This window comes from Musca vetustissima, unplaced genomic scaffold (genome assembly GCF_032173495.1).
Source record: "Musca vetustissima isolate MV318-11 ecotype Yass unplaced genomic scaffold, APGP_CSIRO_Mvet_v1 utg16895, whole genome shotgun sequence".
Taxonomy (NCBI): domain Eukaryota; kingdom Metazoa; phylum Arthropoda; class Insecta; order Diptera; family Muscidae; genus Musca; species Musca vetustissima.
Genome location: NW_026883302.1, coordinates 371,567 through 390,727, shown reverse-complemented (window position 1 = coordinate 390,727; position 19,161 = coordinate 371,567). Strand labels below are relative to the sequence as shown.

General features: G+C 34.8%; 3 protein-coding genes across 3 annotated transcripts; 2 read left to right on the top strand and 1 right to left on the bottom strand.

Annotated features, from left to right (window-relative positions):
• Positions 1-2,189: 2,189 nt before the first annotated feature.
• LOC133330145 (mitochondrial ribosome and complex I assembly factor AltMIEF1) lies at positions 2,190-2,525 on the top strand. Its single transcript, XM_061538618.1, has 2 exons — positions 2,190-2,411; positions 2,477-2,525. The coding sequence occupies exons 1-2, from the start codon at positions 2,244-2,246 to the stop codon at positions 2,513-2,515; spliced, it is 207 nt and encodes a 68-aa protein (XP_061394602.1). The 5' UTR covers positions 2,190-2,243; the 3' UTR covers positions 2,516-2,525.
• LOC133330158 (mitochondrial translation release factor in rescue) lies at positions 2,524-3,063 on the top strand. The gene has a single exon (XM_061538630.1). The coding sequence runs from the start codon at positions 2,524-2,526 to the stop codon at positions 3,061-3,063; it is 540 nt and encodes a 179-aa protein (XP_061394614.1).
• A 65-nt stretch (positions 3,064-3,128) lies between these two features.
• LOC133330156 (RING-type E3 ubiquitin-protein ligase PPIL2) lies at positions 3,129-5,230 on the bottom strand. The gene is made up of 3 exons (XM_061538629.1): positions 5,169-5,230; positions 3,622-4,725; positions 3,129-3,561 (listed from the first exon to the last, which is right to left on the bottom strand). The coding sequence occupies exons 1-3, from the start codon at positions 5,198-5,200 to the stop codon at positions 3,129-3,131; spliced, it is 1,569 nt and encodes a 522-aa protein (XP_061394613.1). The 5' UTR covers positions 5,201-5,230.
• Between the last annotated feature and the right edge of the window lie 13,931 nt (positions 5,231-19,161).

Below are 19,161 nucleotides of genomic sequence, written 5' to 3'. Positions count from 1 at the left end.
AAATTATGTAAATGTGAGAATAATTTTGAGAAGCGTATTTTTTTAAAGCTGATGAGAATTACTAAAGGGTTTCAATATAAATATATATATACACATTTTTATGTGTGGCGAGCTTCTGAAAAAATACTGCAAAACTGCTTTTAGTTTAAAAAACGGAAAACATTCTATTGAATCATCTTCCTCTTTTGGTAGAAAATATTTCATTACTTCTGAGATAGGAAAACATTTTTCACCCATATACCTACTACAAAGAGTATAATCTCTGGACACCGAGGACACTTGTTTCTATAGAAAAATAATAGACATTCCTTTATAAAATCCCAGATCACCGGGGACACAATTTTTTTCTATAGAAAATATTTAGTGTTACACTTTTCAATTGTATTTGTGATGTTTATTAAGAAACAAGAAACTTTACGCTTATATTAGATGGATTTCAAAAATCAGTTTTGAAAGAATTCTATCTATCTATTCTATTCTATCTATTTTCTTAAATCTAATATATTTTTTAAAGTCCTTCTTGGGTCTTTTAAAATATTAAATTTTAAAATCTAAGCATATACAGACGCAAAAAATATATTTTATTCAAAATGTATCTCTCTAAAAATGTTTAAATCTAGGTCTATAAAGGTCCCTAAAAGTAAGTTCTTTAAATCTTCACCTATGAAGTTCCTTAAAAAAAATATTTTTTTTAATTTTATAGGAATGTAAGTACCCAAGCTTATAATGGTCCTAAAAATTTGTTTTAAAATTAATATGCCTGGGCCCTAAAAACGGATTATTTTTATTTAATTGTTTAACTCTCTTAAACCATTTTTATTCTACGTCTATGAAAGTACTTAAAAATCTAGTTTTTTGGAAAAAGAATCTATTTTAAAATATTTGTTTTAATAAAACATGTTGTTTTAAATAACAACTTGGCAAATTGTTTTTTTTACGCTTATGAATTCCTTTAAAAATGTACATATATAATTTCAATACACATGAAGATAACTAAAAAAACTTTCATTAAAATATACGTCTATGTAGGGGTTTACAAAATCTAACCTTAAAAAATGAAACACTCATTAAGGCAATATTTTTTTAATCGACACTAATAGATAATCTTAAAAACATTATTTAAACATTTTCGCCTGTTAGGGCTGTGACAATATTTTTTAAATGAAGGTTTTAATGTTCCATTGGGTTTGACTGTGTTGATAAAACTATTTAAAGAGGTAGTATCGACCTGAATCTAACAAAGGTATTTTATATAGATCTTAATACAGAAAATCTTCATTAAATAATTGTATCATAGTAATAAAATTAACAATATATAAGAAAAAGTTAAAGGTTATATATGTACATACCTGATTCAGATATCACCTATAAATATATAAAGAATAATTTATTAAAATAGACTGAAATCAATTCTGTAAAAACAAAAAAAAATCATTTTCTAGAAATATTTTAACCAATTTGATTTTTTTCCAATCCTCCTCATCTTTTACTCCTATGTTAAAACTCTTAAATGCTTTCAAAATTTTTTTTCTTAAAGCGCGAGGATCCTTTACTATTTTAACACACATACTTTCGTTGAAATGGAATATCATCAATCTTTTCAATTATTTAATTGTTCGATCGACTCTCATGAATACAGATTTCATGTGGCTTTGAAAACCCCGGCAATGACAAAACAGAATTAATTTTATTTATATATATATATATATATATATATACATAGTTAAAAACTGTATATACAATACTTGACAGGATTTGATACAATCACTTTAAAGGCTAAAAAGCTATTAAACATTGTTTAAGATTGTATGAAACAAATAAAATTTAATTTATTATATTAATCATAATTTAGAGCGGAAAAATAGAAAAAACCTGATTACTGTCTATTAATATATACATATACATACATATATCGCAAATATCTTTTTTTGTCGTTTTTTTAATATTTTTTTTATAATTTTTTAAATTGAAAAACAATAATCCCCAACGTTAACTAAACTCATTTACAGTTTGAAAAGCATTGCGTCATCCAAAAAACGACAACCCTGCTGTTAACAACATCTGTTCAAGCGGCAAATCATGTGTTTACACAAACGCACAATAGCACAACAACAAAAAACAGATGTTTTATTGAAAACAATGCGGCGACAGAATACGACGTAACCGCTCAACAATTGCACCCCACAGAAAACTATTGAAAAAATATATTCCCACAAAAAATATTGAATTAAAAATTTTGTGAAATGTTACCACCATCGCGACAACAAGTTTTGCGTTTGTACAAACATTTAATACGTTACGGCAATCAATTGCAATTAACCGACAAGTCGTATTTTTTGGGCCGGGTGAGACGTGAGTTTCGTGAGAATTGCAAAGAAACGGAGCAGCATAAAATAGAATTCAATTTTAAGGTAGGTCCAGCTCACACAAAAAAAAATAATAACCAATACCTAATATGTTTTCAAAACATCCACAGAGAGGAGAAACGTTGCTGCGTAAGGGACGCATACTATAAGGAGCACCATGTTACAAAATTATTGCAGATCTTTGGGGTTATTGGGGAAGCTGTTAGTCACCGAAGGAAACGTTGTAAATGCTTTAAGACAAACACCTGTTGCCTTGATGAAACCAACAACCCCACAATATGCTATTACTTCCCTGCGTTTCAAACATCACCAACAGCTGGACTACTCACGTTATCCCAAACTAATTGAGGAGGAGTTAGAGGAGACATTTACTCGTGGCAGTGGACCTGGTGGTCAAGCAGTTAACAAAACATCTAATTGTGTATTACTAAGACACATACCAACCAACATTGTGGTCAAGTGCCACATTCATCGTTCAGCCCATAAAAATCGCCAAGAGGCACGTAAAATCTTATTGGAGAAATTAGATGCCCATTTGAATGGGGAATTTTCCATACAAGCCCAGCTAAAGGCCATCGAGAGTAAAAAGTCAGCCGAGCGAAAACGTAGACAAAACAAATTACAAGAAATGAAACAAAAATGGAAGGAACGTGAGCAACAGGAAACGGCAAGGGATAAAACAACAGATAATTCTTAGATTTAAAAATAAAAACTACAAATAATTTTCTACAAAGAAATATGCATTTTTATTAAAAATTACCTTTACCAAGATGAGAAGTCTCCAAAGCCGGACTTTCCTGATGCTTTCTTTCTCACGACCGCACCACCAAACAAGATCGGTGTGGGGGTTTCTTCTTTCTGAGCCTGCTTGGTTGCTTGTATGTTCAAATATTTACCCACACCCTCACGATATACCTTCAAAGGTTCTTTCATACGTTTCTTTGTCTGTTCTTGCTGTTTCTCTTGTTGTTGTTTTTCAACTTCTTGGGCTCTTTCTTCGGCCAATTGTTCTTCAGCTTCTTTGTATGGGTCAACATAAACTTGTACGGACTCTATGATGATATCCTCAATGGGACGATCTTTGTTATCCACTTCGATTTGTTCCATTTTTTGTAATGTTTCCAAGCCACCGACCACTTTGCCAAACACCGTGTGTTTGCCATCCAAATGTTTGCAGGAGCGATAGGTTATAAAGCTATGAAAAAATTTAGTTTTTAGAAATTGAAATAGTTTTTCTTTTTCTGCTATAACTTACAATTGTGAACCATTTGTATTAGGTCCCGAATTTGCCATGGAAAGCATACCCCTTCCAGAATGCGTTAAGTTCGGCTTAAATTCATCATCAAATTTTTTGCCCCAAATCGAAGTACCCCCTGTACCCTTGCCCGTTGGATCTCCGCCCTGAACCATAAAATTTCTTATAGAACGATGAAACAATGTGCCATTATAATACCCATCCGCACAGTGGCGTATAAAATTGTGACATGTTTTTGGCACCTGATCACAATACAATTCCAAATTCAACGGGCCCATATTGGTACTTAAACGAACGTATCCCTTCTTTTTGACACGATCGTACAACACCATATCTTCATCAATTATGGCAGCTTCATGATTCACCTCCACTGACATGGCAGTGGAAGTAAAACTGGCCGCCACAGCACCCGTTGAATAATGGGCGGCATTAAATTTATCTGCTGTCTGTTTTGAGGTGGTGGCATGTACCTCTTTTTCCTTATAATCTCTTTCCAGCTGTTCCAAAGTTTCGCGAGTCTCCAAATTCATGGTCTTAATTTTCTTCGTCGGATCATTCCGCTCCAATTCTTCTTCCTCCGTTAGAACTCTTAAATTCTTTTTAATATAATAGAATCGTGAAATATCAAATTTCTCTAAATGCTGTGGATCCTGTATGGTTATAATATCTTTGCGTTGAAACGGGGTATCATCAATTAAATCTTTCCAACTTTTGGCTTTTATGTTTAACTGCTCGATGGCTTCCCACGAATAAACATTCCCTGTGGTTTTCAAGGCCACTATGTGGGAATTTTTCGTGAAAGGTTTAAACAAAGCGGGGCAGTGATATTCATCTTCAGAATTTTTATGGAAATTTAGTTTTACTAATGCCTTGGCATCTAGCGGTTTCCCTGTAACAGGATTCACTTTGAATTTCTTTATGAAATCGTGTATGGCTTGTAGCTCGAAAACATTGCCCTCTTCATCAGAATAGGGTATTTCAAAGGGTACCAGGGTAATGCAGCAGCAATCGTAAGGTAAACGTTTAAATTTCACATGTTCGTTTTCAGCTGACTCAAATTTCTTCCCACCATACAATTCCGACCATTCGGTGTAGGTGAGATACCTTTAAAAATATAAGAGTTTAATTTAGAAAATCTAAATAAAATACTGATGTCAATGAAGAATTTTCAATACAGCCAGGAATTTATACCGTACATGAAATCTGTGGAGCAGTCAAAGGCATCGGCGCTTTATATTTGGAAAATCCTTACTTGCAGGGATGTAGGGTCTAAAAGTTCTATAAATCGAAGTTGAAATTTTAGAAAACAATTCCTTGCCAGGAAGGCTATCTGTGGAATCTTTCAAATATGTTTGATTGATAATATATGGGATATTTAATATAAAACTTGGTTATTTCTTGAAATTTGGAACATCAAATCTCTGGAATCATTATCAAAACGTCTACCCAACTTAATCATGGGCTTTAATCAGATGCTTCCCGTCTATTGGTTTTCATGGCTTTGTTAAAAATTCTCTATTAATTTCTCTAATCTTGTTTACACTTACATTTTATCTTTCTGATGCTGTCTTTTACCCATTTTGCTTGAAAAATCGGCAGTATTATTAAATAAATTGTAAACACTTTAATAATTTTCACTAAACGTAGTTTTTTGTTTACATTCGTTCTTCTTCTTCCTCTTGTACTCGATGCATTCATGTACATATGATAGCACACCCAATAAAGACAGTGGCTTTAAAACTGTATAAGTAATTGTAACTGAAATAAAAAGGTTTTGATATTTTTAAGAAATAGAGTAGAATTTGGTGGATTCTAAACGGGGAAAGAATGCAGCTCGCTTACTAGATTTTCTCCTTATCTAGTAAACGAGCTGCATTCTTTCCCCGTCCACTCCTTAAGGTGGTGGTATATATAAAATAAATGGAATTTATATATAAGATGATTCAAAGGGATAACTGGATGACATTTTTCGACCGAAATTAAAAATGGATATAATGCAAATATATACCAGGAAATGTTTTTATTCTATGAGATGACGAAACAGAGCGTCACAGTTAGCGAGATATAACCATTACGTTAACTGGCAGTCCGTAATTTCACTTGGATTAGACATATCTATCAAAAGAACGCCTGTTGTCATCCGCACTCTCCTACGCCGTAGTAATGCAAACTAACAGGATTTAATAGTACGTTTACATTTAACCGGATTTCGTTAAGCCAGTGGGTTTCAATTGTCAATTCCTTTGCATATACGTCAAATAAATCTTCATAAAGTGGGTTAACCCGATAAAAAGTTTTAATGTACAAGGAGTTTAAGAGAGTTCATCAATCATAGAAAGAACTTCTCATTCCTTGTGAAGAACGGTAGCAGGAAAGGAAATCCGTAAAGATCATTGCAGCCGGCCTGATACCTAGTTCCCTAGCAGAGCTCTGTGGATCTAACGCGCAAATCCCAGGGTCAGGAAACTCATTAGAGGTCAGCCGATTAGTCGCGGAGCATACGCAGAATAAATGGTTGAAGCATCTGAAGTGGTGCAACATTGGAACCGATGTTTTTGATTAGAGAGTCCTGACATTATTTTCCCTGTCGTGTTTAGAGGTGGTTAACTAGAGCCACCTTTACACGCGACGTAGGAATTCGTTCAATCAATTAGACACTTACAGTGCTATCCAGGTAGTTTATTCGATATTTCCGATTCCTCTAAGAATCATTCTTAGAGATAATGTGTAGAATATTGGCCTGTTAGATGGTTATCTGTCACCTCTCACATCATGGCAAATTCACATCAAAGATTTCTTAAGGGGATAAACTGTTTCCTGAATATCAGTGCAAAATATTCAAAATAACTTAAATATTCAACCTGATTACCTTTTGAAAAATGTTTACCCAAAATTTTAATAACTTAATTACAGAAATATGGCGCCTAACCGGTAATGTGGGTAATAAAGTTAACAATTTCCAATTTCCTTAACAGACCATCACCATAATAACCAATTTCATCTTTCATTGCAGCAAATGATGCAATTTTCTCAGATGGAGATTGAGCGATCGTCTTGTTAGCATTACAAAAAAATACATGCACTTTTTTGGATAGCCATATGCAGTTTGCTGCTCCTGAAAATGTTGTTGATGGCTGTGGCCACTGGTGTGTTATATGGACATAATAATTTTTTTGGGGGGCTTTCAAATTGGACAAACAAAACATTTGTTAAAACAATTTCGTGATTCGAATCCATTAACCATTTGTTGGAGGTTTTTTTCTATGCTTTGCCATGTGAATACACCCAGAACATGTAACTCCCCCGAACAACAACGCAACACCATCAAAAAAAGTAACGACATGGCAATTTGTTGTCGGCGGTGTGTTTCAGTTACGGAGTGCCAGATATACCCACAAACCCGCGTTTACATGATTTTTTGAGAAAAATCCCAACAACAACACCAACCTGACGATGTAATAACAATAACATAACGTTAAGAAGTTTTGCAGAAAATTGATTCCAACAGCAGCAGCTGTTGTTCCTCAGTTACAGCAACTACAAAATTGCAACAGCAATTGTTGTTTGTCAAATGTAAACGTTCCTGACAGTAGCTGGAATTTTTGTCTTACTCGCATGGCTGGCAGGCTGGCTGCAGCTCTTACTGGAAGCGGAGATGTGGCGAGCTGCCTGCCTGCCGCACACACACACATTTTTGTTGTCTTAATGGACCCGGGCAATTTGTCAGTTTGTTAAAGGCAGTCACTCACAATCAAGCCAAAGCGGTGGGTACTCACACTCACCCGCCACCACCATATATTTTACATGCAACGGTATTCGACTGCTGCAAATAGGTTTCTGCTTAGACTGAATGGCTGCCTGTCTGGCTTTGTGGCGGTTCAAGATTCAGGTGATCTTTTTCCAAAAGACAAAAAGTGAATAATAGGACGAACATACGAACGAGTGGAGTTCTATATTGTTGTTGTAGTGGTATTTGACAAGCAAAAATTCAATTCAACTGAAATATGGTCATGCACCACACAATATTTCTAAGTGTTCCATATGATGAGAGCTATGGTTGTTGTTGTTTTGGTCATGGGTTGTGTTATTGGTAATATGTGTTCTTGGAGGACAGTGGTTGGAAAAGATGTGTGATTTAAAACAAGAAAAACATTAAGTCGGAAAATGTTTGTCCTTCTCAAAAAATATTAAAATTAATAATTTAAATGACTCAAAATGTGTCGTTGGTTGTCGTTAATTTAATTAGTTTCTCTATTAAAAATTCTAACATTTGGTTCATAGATTTTTTAATTATATACTCTTTATACTGCAAAATTTTCTTCGAAAAAAAATTTTTGTCATCCGCACTTTTCTACACCATAGCTATGTGAACTGACAGGATTTCAGAGAGTTAAACAACCACAGTCTCAGATAACTTCCCATTCCTTGTACAGAACGGGTAGCAGAAAGGAAATCCCTGAAGATCATTGCAGCTGCAGCCGGCCGGAAGTTCTCTGAGAACTTCCCATTCCTTGTGAAGAACGGGTATCATAAAGGAAATTCCTGAAGATCATTGGAGCCTCCCTAGCGGAGGTAATTTCGACATTTACCGACTACTGCATTATGAAAAAATTTCGACGTTCCGGTTTCGGTAATTTTTAAAGGCGAATTTCTCATATTTAAAATATCTTTCAAAATTGACAAGAATGTTTCAATCTTGTTTCAGTCTTGGCGACTACATAATGTTGGTAATTAACTTACCGAAGATTGTTGCTAATTAACGAAAATTACAAGCAAATGGAATTTTGGCAGTTATAGATAATTATCGTAAATTAGTTACAGAATAGCAGATCATTTATGATATTTCTAAGTCACAAAGCTGTTAAACTGCTATGCTTAGTGCCCCAACACTTGGAATATATGTTTTACATTTCAAATTCGAATATTAAGCTCAATTTAAAAATATAAATGAATAAAAACCATTATAGATGGGGCTAAGAGTTCTCTATAGAGAAATGTCGAAGAAGTTGAGAGTTGGGGTGATACAGAAAGAATTTTTAGTGAACTTTGAGATTTAAGAGAAGTTGTAACTTAGACAAATTATGTATACCACGTTCATAGAACCAGATTGTGTGTGAAATATTTTTAAGAAGATCCTAAAAAGATTTTTTTGTGATTTTTAACTTCAAGGTTGGATTGATATCGGCCTGTTATTTTTCACAAGAGAATGAAAACATATTTTCTATTAATATAACCTTAAAGCATTTCATTTATGTTGTATTAATTCTTTTCAAAATATTTTCAAAAATACAATAACTGAAATAATAAAATTTGTATAAAACTTGAGGCTCATAAATTGACTTCACTTCACTTTGGAATTACATCTTATTTTAATGTCGATTAAAGAATTCACGAACGCCGTCACACCATTCACAGTTTTTAGACCGGACATAATTCTAAGGGATTGAACTTATTATGTCAGGAATCAGCATGGAATGATCGACTATATCAAATGCCTTGAATAGATCTACGGCTGTTATAATGATTCGATCAATAGGTAGCCACATTTGCATTTTTTGCAAAGCTTTTGAGGTTGTAAAAATATTTTCAAATAATACAATAACCGAAATAATAACATTTTATTAAAGTTTAGATTCTTAGATTAACTTTTTGAACTGCATAAATCTCTCAGTCTCTCTCAGTGAAAGGTTGTCTCTGTGAAGTCTCTCATTTTATAAGTTTTTATTCACGAAATATAAAAATAGCATTTTGCACCACTGTGCCCCTTCCTCCTTTTTTATAACTGCATTCTGATTTATTTTCGTTAGGTTTTGCTTTACTCTTAATGGTTTTAACAAACAGAAGCCTAATGGCCAGATTTCCCTTTGACCACCACCCTACTCCTCCTCCCTTCTATTTTTTTAGCATTTCTCATAGAACTCTCAAAGTCATGGATATTGGACACGGCACTCCAACAAACGATGTAGCCAACGAACGAATGAACAGCGTGTGCATACCGTGATGGATAGGTTAATTGTTGGCATGTGGTGCACGATTTTCATAATGTGAGGTCCCGGGTATCAGCAATGGTAGAAATTCTTGTCAGGCTGAATGACTTGTCATGCGTGCCTGCCACAGTATGTCCCTGGTAGAGGAACGAACGCATGCTCCGGCGATTATTTATTAAATGTCCAAAGATAATAGAAAGGCATGTATAGGACCGCAAATATTTTATATATTTTTTTCCCGACAATTTTTATTTGTTTACTTTTTTTGTTGGTATTTTTCCTTATCCAGATACAAAATGATTTAGTGACCAAACTCCAAAGATTTCCTATTGAGTTCCTCCAAAAACAGTTTCATCCTGTTTAGTCTGAAGATAGCCAAGAACATGCAGCATCTTTGATTATATCCTGATATGGTATAAAATATGTTCCACTGCCACTGAGAAGGGAGGAGCCGTGACGGGCCGTTAACAAACAATGTGGTCAACAGAAAGATGATAAATGTTCGCTGGAGATGAGATAAAACAAACGGAACATATTTTACAAATAGACTGACCAAAGACACCGAGAGAAGAAATGAGGGCTCATGTCTCTGGATCATGATAAGATCCTAAGAACCATAACTGCCGCTTAACAAATGATATTCCATAAAGAGTTTATAGTTTGTGGTAAGCGAATACAATCCGCATCGAACGGAGTCTGGCAAAAAAACGTTGTTGTGTACGTTTTGTGTAGTCGTTACATTTACTGGGTCATAGATATTGAGCATCACAGCATGCCGGATAGTTTGACCACCGATACATGAAGAAATAATTGCCTTGGCCTTGCCACAATATCATTGCATCTTCTACAAGGCATGAGCAAATTAAATGGCACCTCAACAATATAATTTATGGCTGCAACAATATCTGCCCCCATCTTTGTGGTGAATTCTACGAAGATTTAGAATCTTGAGACAGAAAAAAATATAATAATTCATTACGGAATTGTTGTCTTTGTTTGTCTGGCCAATTGAATATTTATTTTTCTGTCCTCAACTATGTGCATGAATGGGTGGCAGGAAGGCATTTTCTTTACAACTGAACAAATTATCTTTACTTTTCAAAATAAAAAAAAATCAATACAAATTTGTTGGAATCTGCGCAATTTACAGGAAGTAATCCGCCAGTAATGCCTGGATTTATGGTAGAATCTATCTTGGACTTTGCACCATGAGAACTCTTACGTGAAATCTGAAGTGAATCGACGACATAACCTCTTAAGAAATACAAAATGTTATTATTACGATTATTGTATTATAGTAGATTTGTGGTTGGGCTAAAGTTATAGTATACCTGTAGGCAGTTTTCTAAGTGTCGAAGAATTGAGACGGCATACCTTAAAAAGTAATGCAAAATATTATTATTTCGATTATTGTATTATAATAGACCTGGAGTTGGTCTTAAATTTATCATAGACCTTTTGGTGGTTTTCGTTGTGTAGAAGTCACGAGAGCGGTGGTTTGATTTGTTCTATAGAAAATACTTGAGAGAACAGATGTTTGAAATTGTCTCCCTATGCTTGGTTGATATATGAAGTGGCCTGTCAAATAACGACCCTACTATGATACGCCAGAGGATTGGTCGTAAACGTCTGCACTGTTTCATGGAAATTCCGGGTACCTCTACCTACAAAATATTATTATTATTTCGATTATTGTATTATTTGGAAATATTTCTCATATAGCAAACTGTGATTGGTCTGATATTTATTTGTTCTTCAGAAAAGATCTGTGAGAATTGAGGTTTAACTTCATCGATACAAAAAAGTGACCAGTCGATTACAAATATTCTGGATTTATCAAATAATATTATCTCAAGGGTCATATCAGGTGTGCAATTATTAAAGACTATTTTTTCAAGGGTCATCTCAGGCGTGAATTTTTTAAAGAATACTTTTTCCAGAGTCATCAAAAGGCGTGAATTTATCAAAGAACATTATTTCAAGGGTCTAAAAGAGGCTTTGATTTATTAAAGAATATTTTTCAAGGGCCAACTGAGTCGTGGATTTATTAAAGAATATTTTTAAGAGTTCAAAAGGATCGTTGATTTATTAAAGAATATTTTTTCAAGGGCCACCAGAAGCGTTGATTTAAAAAAAATGTGTGTTTTAAGATTTTTTTTGAAAGAAGATTTTTAAAAAATACTTTTTCAATCTCATCAGTTGCGTAGATTTTTAAAGATTATTTCTCCATCTATAAGAGACCTGCAAACACCAGAATCGAACACACTTGTAACCTTAAACTCCCACTAACTACAAAGTGTCAGCTGCCACTTAATGTGAGAACTCCATTAAATTTTAGTTTTTTTTTTCATTTTTAAAATGATATCGAAAACCCAAGAACTAATCCTCTCTCTCAATTGGCCATGTGGTGACTTGCGGTTTTTGGAGTTTGTTTTCATTGTGGATTTTTCATTCAAATCTTTCTTCCCATGCATCAATTACCCGGCGTGTCGATTCGATATTTACGAAATGTAATGCAAAATCTTGATAAGAAAATATCGAAATATTTCGATTTAATTAAAACCGCCTATTCGGCTGCCACGTGAGTATTTCAGAGACATGTTGCAAATACGGCCCAGTCACGTTATTCCTTGTTTGCCAGGTCTGGCTAGGCCAGGCCATTGTGATTTATGCGAAATGATTGGAAATTGAGTTCCACATAAACAGCAATACCCACCAACAACAAAAGTCGGCTGGACAGACAGACGGATAAAAACACCGACCTAATGTTAACTATGATCGTGCATATTTTTTGTTTTCGCTCTCTAAGTTAGCCTTAACGGATTAACTGCAAAAAACACACATTTAGCAGTTCAACATTTTTTTCATCAATTCGCAACTTTTTTCCACAAATCGAACGATTGTCATAGACAGAGGTTGCATATGTTCAAATGACACACACACACTCATCCAAACACATACAAATGTATATATGCTGCAAAAAGCAGATCACAATGACTCGTGCGATTTCTTCGCAATGCCGCCACATAAATCTTAGTGGGACGACGAAAATTGCGATTAATATTTTTTTCCACAGCCTGAAAAATGTCAATTTGAATTTATCTCCTCCAAATGGGGCAAAACACACACTCGTACGCACATATGAACACATGTTTGTATGCACTCGTCGTTTGCTGCTCTATGAGAAATATAATAACCTATCTGGAGCTGTCTATCTATGGGTTTTCTAAACATTTGCTATGCCAAATCTAAGGACAATGTAACATTCGTTTTGAGTTCGAATTCATTTTGCAGATAGACACCACCGCCAACAACAACAAGAAAATAGGTATCGCAACAATTTAGCATTAATAAATGATAAACTTTTCTCAAAAATAAATGCCAAACGACAGCCAGGCAAAGAATTATGGCTTTTGTGGGTGATTTTGAATTATTGCGATTATTTTCAGTTTGGCCTGGGCGAACACACAATAAATTTTTGCAGAAAAAAATCTCAAATCTAAATATTGAATCATTTGTTTCTATTAGAAAAAATCTGAAGCCTGAAAAGGTGACAAGCCTTTGTTCTGAGGTACTTCTTTATTCTATTGAAAAAAAACGTTGCAAACCTTAGTTCTCCAAATATATAAATCCAAGCTCCTGAGGACACCTAAAACAGCCTTGAAAAATTATTCTTTAAAGTATCCACGCCTGAGATGTACGCCTCTGTTGGACCCTTGAAAAAATATTCTTTAAAATATCCACGCCTGAGATGTACGCCTCTGTTGGACCCTTGAAAAAATATTCTTTAAAATATCCACGCCTCTGTTGGACCCTTGAAAAAATATTCTTTAAAATATCCACGCCTGAGATGTACGCCTCTGTTGGACCCTTGAAAAAATATTCTTTAAAATATCCACGCCTGAGATGTACGCCTCTGTTGGACCCTTGAAAAAATATTCTTTAAAATATCCACGCCTGAGATGTACGGGCCGATCTGCGTCGACGGTGAATATCGGCGTCGAATGAACCACGAGCTCTATAATTTATACGCGGACATCGACCTAGTCAGTCGTATTGAGATGCAGCGACTACGGTGGCTAGGCCATGTTGTGCGGATGAATGAAGATGCCCCAGCTCAAAAGGCATATAAAAATGAGCCTACTGATGGTTCCCGTAGAAGGGGAAGGCCACGAATTAGATGGAAAGACCAAGTAGAAAACAAGATCTTGGAACGTGGTCTTCCAAATTTGTGGACTTGCGCACAAGACCGACGCGCTTGGAAATCTTTTTTAAGCTCGGCTTATGGAACAACCGTTCTGTAACAAGCCAGCTAAGTAAGTAAGTAAGAGATGTACGCTTCTGTTGGACCCTTGAAAAAATATTCTTTAAAAAATTCACGCCTCTTTTGGACTCTGGAAAAAATATTCTTTGAAAATTTTTATACAAATCCGCTATCTAACCTGTAATGTAATTGGTTTATGTTTATCTAATAGCTAAACAATTGCAATAAAAACGAAATTCGGATTCGCCAACTAATGAATGTTTATTACATTGCGAGAATACGTGTTGACCTGTTGGCTTCAATTAACCTGCTTGTAGCGCTCTTGCAAGTTCATTATCGGACAAAAGAAAGTTGCGCTCAATAACAAGCTCTTTAACGAACAAACCGAACATGGGGCCAATAAATCAAGCTCAAAGGAATTAACTTTTGCAGAGTGGTCATTATGCAAAACATATCATTAAGAACCACTTAGGAGACAGGACGCGATGCGACGATGCGGATAGATGGACAAAATGGAAATAAGAAGAAGACGAGACAAGGTAAGCTGGCTGGATGAGTGGCTATCTTGCCACAACAGATGAAACCAATTCACGCCAAATAAAAGAAAAGCAGAAACAGCTCACGCATTAAATGGACCAACCAGCCAGCCAACTAGCCAAAAAAAGAAGTCAAGAATGTGGTGCAATTTTGTAAGCGGAAATTGAATTTGCAAGGGTACCAACTTTATCATTCGCCAAAGACTTAACTTGAAATAAAAAAACTCAAAAAAACATGGCAATGAATATAAATTTGCCATTACGCATATTGACGGGCCCAGCCGCATGGCTGGACGAACGCTTAGAAACGCATGACGTGAGCGACTTCGACGACGTCGCAACTTGGTAACTGTGGCCAGTTATGCGATGGCCTCCGAATGGATTTATTGCCAACTAAACGACAACAATAACAACAACGGCAGGATGACCGACCACATTTGGTTATGCTCAGTTTAACATGGAGGATGACGACGTCGACCGGCGACCGAGGCAATTTACATTGCCTTACATCCTTGGTGCTACGCACCGAACATCATGTTCGACTTAAGACTTAATTAATAAATTTATAAACTAAAAACTTCAAAATCCCCCAAATAACAGACAACAGCAACAAAAAACACAAAAACAACTACAGTGAGAAACAATCTGTGTAAATTTCTCACGGGAAAATATAAATCAACAGCCAGGAATTTCCATTAGAGACGACTTCTGGTTAAACGATGAACAGCAACAACTACAACAAAACGGAGTAATCATTAAATGCCCATGGAAATCTTAAAGATTACATCGTCGTTTGTTGGTTTTTTTCTAATCCCATAGACAAATGGACCGACATCCTGTCTGCTGCTGCTTCATGCATGCAAATATCCTGGCATCATCAGAGCCTCTAGGGGGACGTAGAGGGAGTGCGAGCGAGAATGGACAGCGGAGAACGCTTGACCAATATGTTATTTTATCACTAATTGCAAATTGATTTTAATAAATTTCAATTAACTTTGACTGCCTGCCGCCAAACATTGACAGGCGACAACAATTTGTTGTACCGGTTTGGCCCTTGAAAAATATTCCTTAATAAATCCACGCCTCAGTTGGCCTCATTTGGCCCTTGAAAAATATTCTTTAATAAATCCACGCCTCATTTGGCCCTTGAAAAATATTCTTTAATAAATCCACGCCTCATTTGGCCCTTGAAAAATATTCTTTAATAAATCCACGCCTCAGTTGGCCCTTGAAAAATATTCTTTAATAAATCCACGCCTCAGTTGGCCCTTGAAAAATATTCTTTAATAAATCCACGCCTCAGTTGGCCCTTGAAAAATATTCTTTAATAAATCCACGCCTCAGTTGGCCCTTGAAAAATATTCTTTAATAAATCCACGCCTCATTTGGCCCTTGAAAAATATTCTTTAATAAATCCACGCCTCAGTTGGCCCTTGAAAAATATTCTTTAATAAATCCACGCCTCAGTTGGCCCTTGAAAAATATTCTTTAATAAATCCACGCCTCAGTTGGCCCTTGAAAAATATTCTTTAATAAATCCACGCCTCAGTTGGCCCTTGAAAAATATTCTTTAATAAATCCACGCCTCAGTTGGCCCTTGAAAAATATTCTTTAATAAATCCACGCCTCAGTTGGCCCTTGAAAAATATTCTTTAATAAATCCACGCCTCAGTTGGCCCTTGAAAAATATTCTTTAATAAATCCACGCCTCAGTTGGCCCTTGAAAAATATTCTTTAATAAATCCACGCCTCAGTTGGCCCTTGAAAAATATTCTTTAATAAATCCACGCCTCAGTTGGCCCTTGAAAAATATTCTTTAATAAATCCACGCCTCAGTTGGCCCTTGAAAAATATTCTTTAATAAATCCACGCCTCAGTTGGCCCTTGAAAAATATTCTTTAATAAATCCACGCCTCAGTTGGCCCTTGAAAAATATTCTTAATAAATACAGCATTTGATTTGTTTGGTGCAGTGACACCTTAACAATGGCATTAATAATGTTTTGGGGTCTTTTCAGACCAAAAACCAATCGAACATAAATTGGCCAAATGGATGGATGGAGGATGGCTGGTTAGATGGTTGACTCGTTCACTGAATGCTTGCCTAGCACCATGTACCCACTAACAATGCCCCAACGACGATAGACAAACAGACGGACATCAATCCGTAATGTACTCACATTTTAAGTGAAATACATTAAAAGCCTGGCAAGCCGACATAAAAATCACAAAACCATTGTCAAAGTGACCGTCGAACGACAGACAGACAGACATGGTCGCTCGCTCGATCGGTGATGGATTACATGAGTTTAGTGAGATCGGTAACAAGATCACGTCGTCCAAAAAAAAAGGAGCAGAAGAAGAATGAATGATTGTATTGAAGTCGATTTTAAATGGGGAGTATTAATGGTGCTTAGATGGAAGATGGGTGGGAGGAGGAGGTGTGTCGCAATGTAATGGGGTGTGGGTATGTCAACTATTGTTAGACTTTTCATCTGACATTTTCAATTCCAGAGTTTAGCTATTTGAAGAAATGATTCCATAACACGTTGACAACATTTTAATGCAATTATTATACAGAAAGCAGAAAAGGAATGGGTGTTTCTAAGCTTGATCTGCAGTTAAAGAGGGTTAAATAAAAAAGAGGATTCTTTTAAAAATCCACGCCTTAGATAGTCCTTGAAAAAATATTCTTTCCCTAAAAAAATATTTTTTTTAAACATCAAGGCCTTATATAGACTTTGAAAAAATATTCCTTCATTGAAAAAATATTCTTTTAAAAATTAACACCTTATATAGTCCTTGAAAAAATATTCATTTAAAAATTAACACCTTATATAGTCCTTGAAAAAATATTCTTTAAAAAATCCACGCCTTAGACAGTCCTTGAAAAAATATTCTTTAAAAAATCCACGCCTTAGACAGTCCTTGAAAAAATATTCTTTAAAAAATCCACGCCTTAGACAGTCCTTGAAAAAATAAAAAAATCCACGCCTATTGATAGTCCTTGAAAAATTCCTTAGACAGTCCTTGAAAAAATATTCTTTAAAAAATCCACGCCTTAGACAGTCCTTGAAAAAATATTCTTTAAAAAATCCACGCCTTAGACAGTCCTTGAAAAAATATTCTTTAAAAAATCCACGCCTTAGACAGTCCTTGAAAAAAAATTCTTTAAAAAATCCACGCCTTAGACAGTCCTTGAAAAAATATTCTTTAAAAAATCCACGCCTTAGACAGTCCTTGAAAAAATATTCTTTAAAAAATCCACGCCTTAGACAGTCCTTGAAAAAATATTCTTTAAAAAATCCACGCCTTAGACAGTCCTTGAAAAAATATTCTTTAAAAAATCCACGCCTTAGACAGTCCTTGAAAAAATATTCTTTAAAAAATCCACGCCTTAGACAGTCCTTGAAAAAATATTCTTTAAAAAATCCACGCCTTAGACAGTCCTTGAAAAAATATTCTTTAAAAAATCCACGCCTTAGACAGTCCTTGAAAAAATATTCTTTAAAAAATCCACGCCTTAGACAGTCCTTGAAAAAATATTCTTTAAAAAATCCACGCCTTAGACAGTCCTTGAAAAAATATTCTTTAAAAAATCCACGCCTTAGACAGTCCTTGAAAAAATATTCTTTAAAAAATCCACGCCTTAGACAGTCCTTGAAAAAATATTCTTTAAAAAATCCACGCCTTAGACAGTCCTTGAAAAAATATTCTTTAAAAAATCCACGCCTTGGACAGTCCTTGAAAAAATATTCTTTAAAAAACCCACGCCTTTGATAGTCCTTGAAAAAATGTTGCGTTTGAGAAGACGCTAATTTAATAACCCTTTAATTTCTCTCTCTCTTCGATAAATATTCCTATCGATATCTTTAGTTATGTTTGCACTGATCGTGTCGTATGTGTTTTCAAATACCAAACGTTCGTATCACTTCGATTAAAAAGTATAATTCTTTTGAGTTTTTATGAAGGAGTTCGAAGCCCCACTTGGAACCACCAACAAAAAAGAAACTGCACTGAATTATTGTGTACGTGTTTTGTTATTAATTGTTTATGCATTGCAGGTTCGTTATCAAGTTTCTTTGTCTAAGGAGTTTTTTTTTCATAAAAAAACAGATTGCGTATTGTCTCCTAGATGTAGAGGATGAAAGACAAAAAAACGCAACACATCAACAAAGAAAAATTAATTGTGGCATTTAAGTAAACAGTGCTAATTATGTTATTTGAGAAAAACAATTTTTATATTTATGATACAATAACGACAGCGACATTTATAAAAATATGTGTGTATCCGACAGACAGACAAACAGCAATGTAAAGCACTTGTATTGTTTTTTGTCTCTTGTATAAAATATTCAATCTTGTTATGGAATAAAAATCGATTGATCTCGTTGATTTTAATTTATTCGCATTTAGTAATGGAGAGGAAAATGACACGAGATTGAAACATTTTCCTTAATGAGCCAACAATGTGGCATGGCTAATAATGGAAATTACAGAAAAACTAGCAGCTAGAGTCTTGTTAATAAGGCGCCCAAAGTGATTTGTAATGTAAAAATATTTTCTTTTTTATGTGAAATTATTTTTTTCTTGGCTTTCGAGAAAAGTTATTTATTATCTTTGCCATTTGCTAATTGATATTTTGTTGTATAGCACGTTAGAGAGAACAAAGGAATTCAATATTTTTTTAGAAAAGCGAACAGAAGCTTGATTTGTTTTAAAGAATAATTTTTTTAACCAAGAAGTTAAGTTTT

What these genes read in the sequence shown, in the direction of transcription:
- LOC133330158 (XM_061538630.1), top strand. Translation starts at nt 2,524, where the DNA reads ATGTTACAAAATTATTGCAGATCTTTGGGGTTATTGGGGAAGCTGTTA.
- LOC133330145 (XM_061538618.1), top strand. Translation starts at nt 2,244, where the DNA reads ATGTTACCACCATCGCGACAACAAGTTTTGCGTTTGTACAAACATTTA. An exon ending in AAATAGAATTCAATTTTAAG is followed by an intron (nt 2,412 to 2,476) that starts GTAGGTCCAGCT and finishes AAACATCCACAG; the next exon opens with AGAGGAGAAACGTTGCTGCG.
- LOC133330156 (XM_061538629.1), bottom strand. Translation starts at nt 5,200, where the DNA reads ATGGGTAAAAGACAGCATCAGAAAGATAAAAT. An exon ending in CAGCATCAGAAAGATAAAAT is followed by an intron (nt 4,726 to 5,168) that starts GTAAGTGTAAAC and finishes ATATTTTTAAAG; the next exon opens with GTATCTCACCTACACCGAAT. An exon ending in AATACAAATGGTTCACAATT is followed by an intron (nt 3,562 to 3,621) that starts GTAAGTTATAGC and finishes ATTTTTTCATAG; the next exon opens with CTTTATAACCTATCGCTCCT.